This window comes from Elgaria multicarinata, chromosome 7 (assembly GCF_023053635.1).
Source record: "Elgaria multicarinata webbii isolate HBS135686 ecotype San Diego chromosome 7, rElgMul1.1.pri, whole genome shotgun sequence".
In the NCBI taxonomy this organism is placed as follows: Eukaryota; Metazoa; Chordata; class Lepidosauria; order Squamata; family Anguidae; genus Elgaria; species Elgaria multicarinata.
This window is the reverse complement of record NC_086177.1, coordinates 62,551,737-62,564,471: the sequence shown is the minus strand read 5'-3', so window position 1 is coordinate 62,564,471 and position 12,735 is coordinate 62,551,737. Positions and strand designations below refer to the sequence as shown.

Below are 12,735 nucleotides of genomic sequence, written 5' to 3'. Positions count from 1 at the left end.
ATGGGCCACGTGCACATTGTTTACTTCATCTTTCAAAAGAGGAAGTAATGAAGGACAAACGCGCAGGCAGAGAAGCACTGGTAAGCAATTGTAATTTCCCCCCATGTGATGATGCTCTTAGAAATCATTTGGGGGAAGTAAAGTCTGGGCAGCGATATATGAACACCTTGGGTATGTCTACACCATGCCTTATCCTGGGGATTGCACTGGGATCATCCCTGTGCATCCACATGATGCACAGGGGAGCCTGGGGGCAGGGAGAGATGATCCCTCCATTTCCCCAGGATAACCGGGATGGCTTTTAGCCCAATTTTTCCCGCGGTCTTGGGATCGTCCCGAGACAGCGGGAGATGTGGGCAGCTGTCCCGGTTTTGTCCCGGCTCCTCGCGAGTAAATGTGAGGAGCCAGGAACGGGGCACGGAGCTCTTCAGGTGCTCTGTGCCCATCGGGGGTGGGAGGGGGGAGCGTGATTGGGTTTTTTTTAAAAAAAACTTACTTTCCCGTTGGAGCGCTCGTGCGCTCACCTTCAATAAAAAAAACACTTTAAAATGGTGGCCACGACATCCCTTGTTCCTCCCGGGATGTTGCACGTGCCATCTGTCCAAAGGGGAGGATCTCACTAGCAGAATACTGCGAGATCCTCTCCCCTCCCTCCGAGAATGCCAGGCGGTGTAGACATGCCCCTTTTCTTAAATATTTTATTCATTATTCTAAGCCCTTATCAGGGCTTCCAAAACCCGTTTATTCTTTTGCGCTCAACGTGCGAAGGTCTAACTGGGTACTGGGCGCACAGGGATGCTGGATACAGGATTAACCCCCCCCTCCCTCCACCCTTTAGCTCTGCATGAGAGCAGACAAATGCCCACACAGCACTTTCGACTCTTGCAATTCTGGCTTCCAGCCTGGCTGGTCAACAATAGATGGTGGGTGCAAGGATTGTTCATGCTTTCCCTAGGGCGGAGTGCTGACTAGCCTGAAATTTGTACTTGTACACCCTGTGGCTTGTTGCTGCCCCATCTCCAACCTCTTTCTTTGGAGAAATTATTTTATTTTATTTCACAAACGTACATTCCATTCTTCCAGTGCACTGGAATCTCTCAAGGTGGTTTGCAACACCTAAAACCAAAACAACCCTATAAAAGGAATAAAGCATCAGTACAAAAAATTGCATTATTGGCTTCCCTGGTAGTATTTGGTACTCATATTTGGAGTTTCTCATGTTTGGGATTTGCACAGATACCACATAATAACAGACCAAAGTCAATCCACAAAAGTCATGTGTCTTTGTGTATGTGTAGGATATACTGTACACATATATACGCTTGTGTATCATAATGTTTGGAGTTATATACCTCTCTTCTGCTTGTGGTTTCCAGGAACCAAGCACAGTTTAACTATAAAACGCAAGTAAATGTATTATTGTTGAGCTGTCAGAGTAAACTGAGCGAATATATACATCATTGTTTTTAAGTTATCACACAGCCTCTTGCTAAATTTAATCTCACTCGTTAATATAATTGTAATATCCAAGTAGATGGGGCCTCATGTGCTTTGGCATGATTTTGATAATGTTGAATACCATATTTGTTCAACTAATTACTACAGTATCTTATTGATTTTCAACATCCTGCTTCATTTCTAACACATTTTGATTTTGTAAATGGTACACATCCCTAAAATTAGATACCACAGTGCATTAAATTATAATTTCTCTTCTGCTGTGAGATGTTTATCATTTTGATTTTGGATGTACTTGTACCTAACAATAAGAATAGATTAAATAGATGATTGCTCTCCAATGCAGACTAATTAGCTGACCGTGACAAAGGAATCTGGTGAATTTTCTTTGGAGGATTGAATATAAATGAAATTATATTTGTCACCAGTTTAAATTTCATTATTCATCTACGAGCCATTTTCATTCTGTTCTAATTTAGGAATAAGAGATAGGATCCTGATTTTTTCCCCCCTGGTTTTTCATTAACAGATTTGTGGAAACAAGGCATAATTATTTTCTGATTAATATTTCAGCAAGCACTATATAAAGAAAATGAAAACATGTGCCTTGTCATAATTCTGCAGATTTGGACTCCCCGTCCCCCAACAATTAGCACATATGCAGCAGGACTGATAGCCATTAAGTGACTATACTTGTCCTCACAATTACTTCTTAGGCCATGGCTAGACCTACCTGGTCTAGCTTGATGGAGGGGTGAGGATCTTGCAATGTGGTTACTGTGAGATCTCCCCTCTGTCTACATGTGGCGCGCAATGTCCTAGGAGGAACAGGACATTGCGCCCACCATTTTGTGTGTGTGTTTTTAAAGGGGACGGAGTGCTCATGCAGAAAAAGGAACATTTTTAAATAATAATAATAATAATTTCCCCGCTCCCCCACCCCGCTCCTGAGCTCCTAAGGAGCTCTGTGCCCATTCCCAGTTCCTCATGGTTACTCATGAGGAGCCAGGACAAACTGCAATGGTGGGCCACACTTTCTGTGGTGTTGGGATCATCCCATGACCGTGGAAATAATGTGATTAAAGGGTAGGGTGATATCCCGGGGAAAGGGAGGGATCATCCCTCCCTGCTCCCAGGATCTCCTGTGTGTCATGTGGATGCACAGGGACGATCCCCAGGATATCACCCCGTCTAGCTATGGCCTTGGACTCTTCTCCCCAAATTCTCTCATCTTTGGTTCCCAAAGGTTTGGGCCTGAATGGAAGCTTTAAGGCCATTATATTATTTAATAATGATTTCATATGGAAGGACAGCACTTTACACATGGAACATCCCAATGCCCATATTCTCTCAGTGGTAGAGCATTTGCTTTGCATGCAAAAGGTCCCAGGTTCAGTCCCCGGCATCTCTAGGTCGGCCTAGAACAGAATCCTGCCTCAAACCCTGGAGAGCCACTCCCAGTCACTGGAGACAGTACTGAGTTAGATGGACCAATGGGCTGACTCAGTATTAAACACCCTCTTTCCGTAAGTTGCCTATTGTCATATAGGGCCTGTTCAGACGACACTTCAGGCTCTGTGGTTAGCGAAACTGTGGTTCTCTGAGGTTAGCACAAACCACAAGCCATACTGTCACACAACACTTTAAGCCACAGTTAGAGCTGCTAACCATGCTGCAGACCGTCCAACTGTGGTTAGTGAGTGAGCATCGCACGACGCACCTGGATCTTGATCTGATTTAAAATGGCTCTTCTTAAAATGGGGACAAGAGAATGGGCCTTTTCTGTGCCCACACCTAAACAGTGGGATTCTTTGCTCCGGGAAGATAGTTTGGCAGCCTCTGACTTTAACAGCATTTCACCACATGGCAAAAACTTTCTTGTTTAGGTGGGAACTTGTTCTATCAGGTGTATACATTTTATCAAATGTCTTTGTTTTAACTGCTGCATCAGTCTCTTTATTATTGCATTATTATTATTATTATTATTATTATTATTATTATTATTAGGAATTATATTGTATTTTATTTTTGGTTTTCATAGTTAGCCTCCCTGCGTGGTGTGTAAGCAGCAGAAGGGCATGAGATATATAGTATCTAAATTTACCAAATCTTATTAGAGAGTGACATTGATAATAATCTTAAGCAAGAGGGAGGTTTGAACAGGACATTGACCAATAAACATACATTTGTGAGATAGAGCAAAGCTTCGCTGTCTATATTAATCCAAGAGAGATTGGATTCAGTGGTAGTGGTACTATACATCTGCTAGTCAGCCTAAAATTGGGAATTGTCCAAACACATATCACCAGTGTAATGTGAATAATGAACATTTTCCTACACATGTAGTGTCTTTGTAGAAATGTGAAGTTATCTTGGGAGAAATAAATTGGAAATATATAAAGAATTATTTCATACAGAATCCCTCATGAACCAGAAATGATTCTACTCACATTTCTTAAAAGTTTAAGTAAATGTTCAAGTATCAAGATTTGGTTTGTAACTTACTCAGTGCTGATAAACTATTATTGGCAAAGAGCTGGAAAAAAACAAAAAACAAATTCCAGGTAGTGCTGGAGCATCAGTCGGTTACCCAGCCTAATTATTGGCAATTGTCCTGTCAGTTGTCTGCTTATTATTGACAGTATTTGATTATGGTCAGATACCCTTTTAACCACATCAGGAGTCCTGTAGGAAGTCCAAGGCATGAGTCCAAGAAGGAATGGATCCACTGAGGAGAGGACTGGGGAAATGCTTGCTGGCTGTGTCCCCACCTTTTTCTCTACTTTACGAATGAAATGTCTTAAATCCACTGCCTTGCCTTTGCCCAAAACGAATTGCATTTCACCTAAAACGAAATATGTTAGAACTAGATCCAGTTGTTATGGGAAGTTCAATGAACAAAACATGAGGTTGTATCCAATGTTAGTCTAACTTAAATCCAAGTAGGACTAACTTTGGCTACAACACATGGCATGTTCAAATAGGAAGTGTACTAAAGATGCACATGTGGCAAGTCAAAATTTGCCATCTTGTTTCCTAGTATGTTCACACACATCTTACTGTGATCTCAATTCTGATTTTTGAAAAGGGTAATTAACAGGTTGAGGTTAATATGCAGCTAAGAAAATTTGTTTTTTCCCCAAAGAAGTAGACCAGCAATAATCACAAAATATGGATATGGTGAGGAACAAGGTTGCTAGCTCATATTGGTTGGTGCCTTCTCTTTTCCATTTAATGTTTCCCATATTATTTTAAGAATGTTCAATCCTGTAATAAGAAAATGCATTTCTAGGTCTTAAAATATTTCTTCATCTTTTATCATTATTTAATATTACTACACTTCTCTATTTAGAGCTGAACTAAGGTTAAAAGGACTAAAATGCTCTTTTCCCTCACTACTTCCTTTAGGCTTTTATTCATTCCTAAAGTATATACAGGTTGTTGACTAAAGAGCTTTATTTAAATGAGCTATAAAATCTTTTAACAAGAATTCTTGGTGGAACAGATTTGATAATAAAGAAATATCTTTTTACCTATGCACTTGAAATAGTAGAGTAGTATTGAAAGATAAATATTAGCTCTAGTTTGCTTATAATTCTGCCATTCTTGCATTGCCAAAATCTGTAGAGTTGTCTTGTCAGTGTTTGAGTTGTAACAATGAATAGTACTGATGCGGCTTATATCATTTACTTAGCATGCAACATCACATTGCATTATTAATTTAATATGGCACATGTAGGATTGTGTAATATGTTTAATTATTATTTGGAAGAGAAAAGGTAGATTTTGAAAGGCCTATTTTCTGCACAGCCTTTGATTTAACCGCTTACTCCTCACTAACTCCCCCCATAAATGGAACCAACTTACATTTGCACCCTAGTATCTCATTGCCCTACCTTTGGGCTTGTAAGCTCTTTGAAGGCAGGAATTTGTTCCCCCTTCCCCCTTTTTGCCTATAAAATTTTGTAAAGTATCCTGGACTTCATTAACCCAGTTTATTGAAATATTATAGAAATATTAACTTTGACCCTGTGCTAGAATCTGAAGAGCCACTTATGGCCCGTTCCTATGCATGTTTAGACAGGAAAAAGTCCCAAAGGTTGTAGAACTTTTTGCTGTCTAAACACAGGCCAAGAGCCCATTTGGGAGGGGGCAGTTCATCTGGTTGTTTGCAGGCCTTTTAAAGACAAAATTGTAAACTATTTTTAATTACTGGCGTGGGCTGGTCCATGAAGTCACGAAGAGTCGGAAACGACTGAACGAATAAACAACAACAAAAAACAAAATAATGGCGAGGCAGAGAACATTTAGGAGGTGGGTGGGCAGGCCCACCCAGCCCAGTCCTGCCTGAAAGCCCATCTCAACATGCATAGGATTTGCATTTAGGTAATAAAGAATTTCCACACCCAATAGGATTTTATGACTTTTCCCTTTGGATGGCAGACCCCAATGCCATATGACAAATTCCTTTTAAAACTCCCCTCAATTTCAAAAGTGTTTTGCTGTGCAGCATACAGCCAGGGGAGGGAAGGGGTGAATGGAATGAACAACTGTTAATTAACCGTGAATTTAAATCTTCCTTGTTCACACAACCTAGTTGCATGGTTCTTTGGATTCTGGACCTTAAAATCCTTGGCCAGCCATTCCCAACCTATCCCTTTCCAGGTGTGATGAACTACAACTCCCATCATGCCCAGCCAGCATGGCCATTGGATCATATTGGAAGTGCATTAGTCCTTCTGCAAAGCTAAAGATGCTCTTTGGACCCCAGCTCATGAAAGTGATGCTAATTAGCTAAATTTTACAATGTGGAAAATGCAGTTATATTTGGTTGAACTTCCAGTGTGACTATTTCACAAAACCAGGTTTTGTGAAATAGTCCAAAACCATTGCCAGTTTTATGTCAAAATTGGACAATCCATAGGATGTCCTTTCATATTTTTTCTGATGTGATTGTTGTAATACTCATTGCTTCTTGGACTTAATTGCCAAATATTGGATTTGAAGTACACAGAACAGTCTAAAATACTACGTAATTGTGAACTATTGTTATTCAGCATTATACCTATTTTCATGACAGTGTATTTTGTTTAGATTTTTCAAAATATTGTACTGGAGCCAAAGGAAACTGAATGTTGATTAGGTGTGAAAAGGCCATTAATTTTTACATTGCTTCTCAGTTATTTCGTGAATTTTACTCTCATTGTAAGGGATGCTATTTGAAAACAAGTTCTAGGCATGGTACAAAGTATTGCCCCCCAAAGAACAGTTCCTTTCCCTGATGTAAATATATATTTTATTCATGTAGTAATGACCTCAATCACCTGGAAGAGTGCCAAAGAAGCATTATACCATTGTTTTAATCTGGTTGACAACCATGCTCAGAAAGGTCACCTACTGACAATAGTGACTGACGTTTTGTGAGACTATTGTACCATGACTAAATAAAAATGTTGTTTTCTTTTTTTAAAAAAAAAACCCACATTTAATGTGGTTGGTTTAATTTGCCCTTTTCCAGATTATCAATGTTTTCTACTAAAAATAAACAAATGTGGCCAGAATGTAAGCCTATGCGGCAGGGTCTTGCTATTTACTGTTTTACTCTGTACAGCACCATGTACATTGATGGTGCTATATAAATAAATAAATAATAATAATAATAATAATAATAATAATAATAATAATAATATTTTAGACATACCCAAGGACTTGGGCCTTTCCCGTGGGATTTTATTTATTTATTTATTTTTTACTCCCCCACCTTTTTGGACATATCCCTATACCATATTGCAAAGTGCTTTTGAAAGTTACCTCAGTTTCAAAAGTGGCCTGTGCCATAAGAAGCCTTTTGGCCCATTGACAAAATCACACCATTTTTATGTTCCTGGCCTCTGAATTTAATTTTTTACATGCGTATTAGATATTGTAATTTAACTTTTTAAATGAGCATTAGATATCAATACCACATGTTTTCATCAGGTTTCCCCCCACGCCAAATGTGAATGGCAGAGTTTTGGATTGCATGCAAATCTGCTATGCCAGGTTTCGAGGTTTATTCCCCCAACCTCCAAGAAAATAAAAAAATAAATAGAAATTGTGGATAATGTGTCTGCAATCACTGTTAAATTTCAAATCTATTTAATATTTCTTTTCAAAGTGAATTAGGCTACAAGTAGAAATATTTGTAAGAGCGGAGAAGCCCACATCTCTGATCTTCATATATTGAAATGTGAAAAGCCCACATCTGTGATCTTCTTTATTGAATGAAGTGTGTGTGTGTATGTGTGTGTGTGTGTGTGCGTGTGCATGCATATAGATAGATAGATAGATAGATAGAATCGTGTCACTTTCAGCTGCTGCCTTAACTGCAATTTAGTGCAGTTAGATGCTTTTGTGTCACATGGTTATAGCTAGGTAGATTAATAGGGAGTTTCTATCTGGAAATTTCTTTCCTGTTATTGTTCTCCCTCAGCTGCTGATGGTGAAGTTAATTCTCTTTAGTTTTGTCATGCTCTGAAGCACACATTGCCAAGCTATGATAAGCTTTACAAGGAAAAATGAGCCACAGTGTCCATCAAAGTCTTAAACTTGCATTTTAAACTTTGGCCTGACCTGATGTGCCATTCAAAATGCTTCAAAAGATTATTTTTTTAAGAAAGGTTCAATATGTCCCGAGGCTATCGGTTTTGAGTTAAACTGGGTGAAGTAGAAATATTTTACTCATCAGCTTTGCAGTCACAGAGTTTGCCTCAGCTAGAACAAAACTGCTGAGGCATTTAGAGAAAATTAACCCCCCATCCTGGCAGCCAGATGTGACTGGTTTCTGATGAATGCACATGAGTGGGCTGAAAAATCAAGAGACTGTGAAATTCCTGTCAGGTCCGTACAGTGCAGAATGGGCTATTGACTGCTTTCTATATTTCCCTCCATCATTCTTCTTGAACACTGCCATTAATTTCCTCTCCCACTCTGACTTATTTTTTCCTCTTTCCTCTTTTAGCTCTCTCTGCTGCAAAGGAAGCTGCACAAGGTATTGGTGGAGTACTTCAAACTGCGAGCCCTCTATAGCCAAGCTGGGCTGGCAAGGTTCCAGGCAGCCTCTCATGAGAATTTTCAGAAAATATTAGCTGTGCAGGTAGGTGATTGCAGGGAAGTAGGAAAGATCATTCTGATCTAGATTGAAAAGCAAATGATGGGTAGTGTGATGAAGCATTAAAACCATATCCCATCAGAGTTTTGTAAATTTTTAACCTCTTTAATAAACTGGAATTGCATGAAGGATGATTCCAGTAGGTTAGCATATGTACCACAGATATGTGGTGTGTGTGTTTTTAATAAAATGAGGAACTTACCATTTAGTCTCAGAAAGCTTTAAAATGATTGTTAAACACATACATTTATTTTTTAAAAAATAAATGAAATATACAGGAAGATGCGGCAGCCCAGTCCTTTATGGTCATGGCAAACAACACAGTTGATTTTTCACATTTGATTTCTGTAACATAGTTGACCTGTTTAGCTAAAGACCATGGCTTCATTTCGATTCTAAAAGCATGTCTGTAACAAATAGCAGTTACTTACAAGGTTTAGCTAAGATTGCACATGTCCACTGGGCTTTAGTGTAGAGTGATTCCTGTACCGATTTTTCAGGTGTGTTTATGATAGTGTAGGATGGTCCAAATACTTTGTTCCTACATCTCATAAAACATCAATAAATCTGTCAAAACACACAGAAATGGTCATAGCCAGGTGGTATTGGGGAAATGTCTGGGGTAAAATGCCATGAGAGGAAATGGAAAATCCGGTGCAATAGAACTAAGGGCCAATCTAATGAAGCCAAAATGATTCTTACATTCAGACCTAGACCTGGACGCTTTGCACTAAGAGCCAAACTACAAGCAGTAGTCAGTCTTTCATGTTTCTCCCCTGACTTTAGTTTCCTTACAAAATGCAGCCATGGACATAGGGGGACTTCTTAACATATGCTGTTCTGGCAGGTTTTCCACTAAAAATTGCTCCCTCCTAAACTGTACTCACCCATGTGTATGAAAAGATATGGCTACCTGTCTCGTTCCCAGTCTAGAGAAAAGCACCTGAGGCATGAGCCCACCTGAGGGTTATAAAGCTCCAACCAGTTAAGTTCCCTACTTTAATCAGTGTAGGTTGCAGACTCCAGAGTTGAATTCTGTTTTTAAATAGAGAAAATAATCAAACCATGCTATTGCTTAATCCAGGGCAGTTTGCACATATTTATATCCAGGTGATTAAAGATGTCTGACTGCCACTAAAACAGTGGTGCCTGGAACTGACTATGAAGTCTGTGCTCCACCCCTGATTTAACATTGGATCTCAGCGTTCCCCTTGTCTGGAATATGAACCTAAGGTTCACTAGCTCAGATATAGCTTCTTTTCTTTTCTCTTTTTAAAGCAAATTGAAACCCTGTGGTTACTTTTTAAACTCCACAAAGCTGTAGAGATAAGCCATTATGAGATACCTCTTCAACAGGGTGCATTATTATAACATTAACTTGTGCTTTCAACTGTAAGATATTACTATATGCCTGTTAACCCAGTGGTTCCCAAATAGCCTACTGAAGAGTCCACCAGTTGAATGTGCCAAAATGCTGGTTCAGCCTTCAGCATTCTTGCTTTCCAAGTACTCTAGTCAAGGGTCCAGCAGTGAGATGTGCCAGTAAGTGCTGGTTCTCAAGAGTAAGCACTAGTGAACAAGTATAATAGGTGATCCAGATCCAGTGACTCCTGCGCTCTCTGAAGCTGGAAAAGTGTGAATCAAGGCCCTGTTAGGGGAAGGACAATGGGGCAGTCATGGTGGGTGTGTCACATCAAGATTGACAAATAGTACTGTCCACCTGAGAAGAGAAGGAATTGGGGGCACAAATGAATGTTCAGGCCAGATCTACACCAAGCAGGATATAACTCTTTGAAGTGGTTTGAAAATGGTATGTGGAATGTGTCATGGGCCCCAACAGTTGTCAATACTGTCATAAACCATTATAAAGCAGTAGTATTATGGATCCTGCCTCAGTCCCTAGACCTCTCAGACCCTTAAACAAAGAACTCCTCTGCCTACCACACATGTGTTCTGTTTAGTAGGTGCTACATAAGTATACTGTGAGTGATCTGTAACTCAAGGGCACTTTGGGTGGGAAGGGTTGTCAAGGCGGCTGAGCTTAGCAAGAAAATAACATGTCTTAGAGCCAGGGCTAGAAAAATTCATCTAGTGCCAGCCTCCAGGTGAGGTAGCTATCCAAAAAGGCTTTTGTGAAATGCATAAAGCACACTGGGAAAGGAGGCAGGGATAAGCTCTAAAAGAATGGGAGAGCTTGGGTGTCTGTTTGTTAAGGAAACAACCTGCATCCTTATCGGGGTTTCTTATTCCGGCATCTTTCAGTGTTTATGACTGGCTTCTTCAGACAGCGACTATGAGATTTTGAACTGAAAACTTCCCTTCTCAGCAATGCTATTATGTTCAATGAAACAGTGCCACATTTTTGTTCATCGGGTTATTCTCATGACTTTCAGTCATAACCTAGGGCTTATTATATATGTGCCTCTTATAATCTCACAGGAGCATAACATAGTAGCTCAGCAACATTTCTAGTTCTTTAAGACATACATTAGATAAATATCAGAGAATGTGTAAGGGCAATGTACATCTTCCATTTACCTGGCACATTTGGATTGACTACAGATGCTCTGTGTTATGTTCCCCAATCATGTCGTATTATTTTACTATTCCTTATTTCAGCATCTGCAGTTCAAAATTGTGCTAACTCTGCCCTGGAGTGGATAAAAGACTACAGCGAGTTATCTGCTCACCATTCTAAAGTTGACATAACTTGTTCTTGAAGGAAGTGAGGTACTAGTGGGGTACTTAGCACTGCTAAGCCCATTGCCACAGACAGCAGTTGCAGTCTTCTAATCCAATGCCAGAGAAACTCCTCCATGGTTAATGTCCTCTATACCCTTGGAAAATGGGACCAGTATGTGCCTGTCTTTTGAACAGCCCATTTCATTTATGGTTTTTTTTCTTTTACTTGTCAAGTGATCATCAGTTTAACTGCATTTTTCCTGTACCATTCTTACACAGGTAGAGTATAGGGGTCTTCAAGGTGGATGGTCTTCCAAACCTGTACAGTTCCTCTTTGTGGGTTAAATTATTTTTGCATATGCTGATTATTCTCACTTTCATCTATTTGACATGTTCATTTTATTTTAGCATTTTTACTGCTTACTCTTATCTTGCACACATAGGAAGTTTAGTAACACTGCGGAGATTGTTATCAGCTTCTTTATTGGTCTTGGGTTTTGTCTTGATGTATAATTATTATTATTATTATTATTATTATTATTATTATTATTATTATTATTTATATAGCACCATCAGTGTACATGGTGCTGTACAGATAACACAGTACATAGCAAGACCCTGCCGCATAGGCTTACAATCTAATAAGTTGTAGTAAACAATAAAGAGGGAAGGAGAATGCAAACAGGCACAGGGAAGTGTAAACAGGCACCGGGTAGGGTGAAGCTAACAGTATAGAGTCAGAACAAACTCAATATTTGAAGGCTATAGGGAAAAGAAAAGTTTTTAGCTGAGTTTTAAAAGCAGTGATTGAGTTTGTAGTTCTCAACTGTTCTGGAAGAGCGTTCCAGGCGTAAGGGGCAGCAGAAGAAAAAGGACGAAGCCGAGTAAGGGAAGTGGAGGTCCTTGGGCAGGCAAGAAGCGTGGCATCAGAGGAGCGAAGAGCACGAGCGGGGCGATAGTTTGAGATGAGAGAGGAGAGATAGGCAGGAGCTAGACCGTGAAGAGCTTTGAAGGTCAGCAGGAGAAGTTTATATTGGATTCTGGAGTGAATTGGAAGCCAATGGAAAGATTTCAGAAGTGGAGTGACATGGTCAGAGCGGCGGGCCAAGAAGATGATCTTAGCGGCAGAGTGGTGGACAGAGACCAGCGGACTGATGTGAGATGAAGGAAGGCCAGAGAGAAGAAGGTTGCAGTAGTCCAACCGAGAGATAACCAGTGCGTGGACTAGAGTCTTGGCAGAAGAGACAGACAAAAAAGGTCGAATCCTGGCAATATTATACAGGAAGAAACGACAGGATTTAGCTACTGCCTCGATGTGAGGAGTAAAGGAGAGCGAGGAGTCAAATATAAAGCCAAGACTGCGAGCTTCCTTGACCGGAGTAAGCGTGACATTGTTGACAGTAAGAGAGAATGAGAGGTGAGGAGAAGATTTAGGAGGAAAAACA

General features: G+C 40.0%; 1 protein-coding gene across 1 annotated transcript in view; it reads left to right on the top strand.

Annotated features, from left to right (window-relative positions):
* Positions 1-12,735, top strand: part of CCDC178 (coiled-coil domain containing 178) — a 173,472-nt gene that overhangs the window by 144,915 nt on the left and 15,822 nt on the right. Inside the window, exon 18 of the mRNA XM_063130693.1 lies at positions 8,459-8,593. Within this exon, the coding sequence (XP_062986763.1) occupies positions 8,459-8,593 (135 nt within the window). The remainder of the gene's footprint in view (positions 1-8,458; positions 8,594-12,735) is intronic.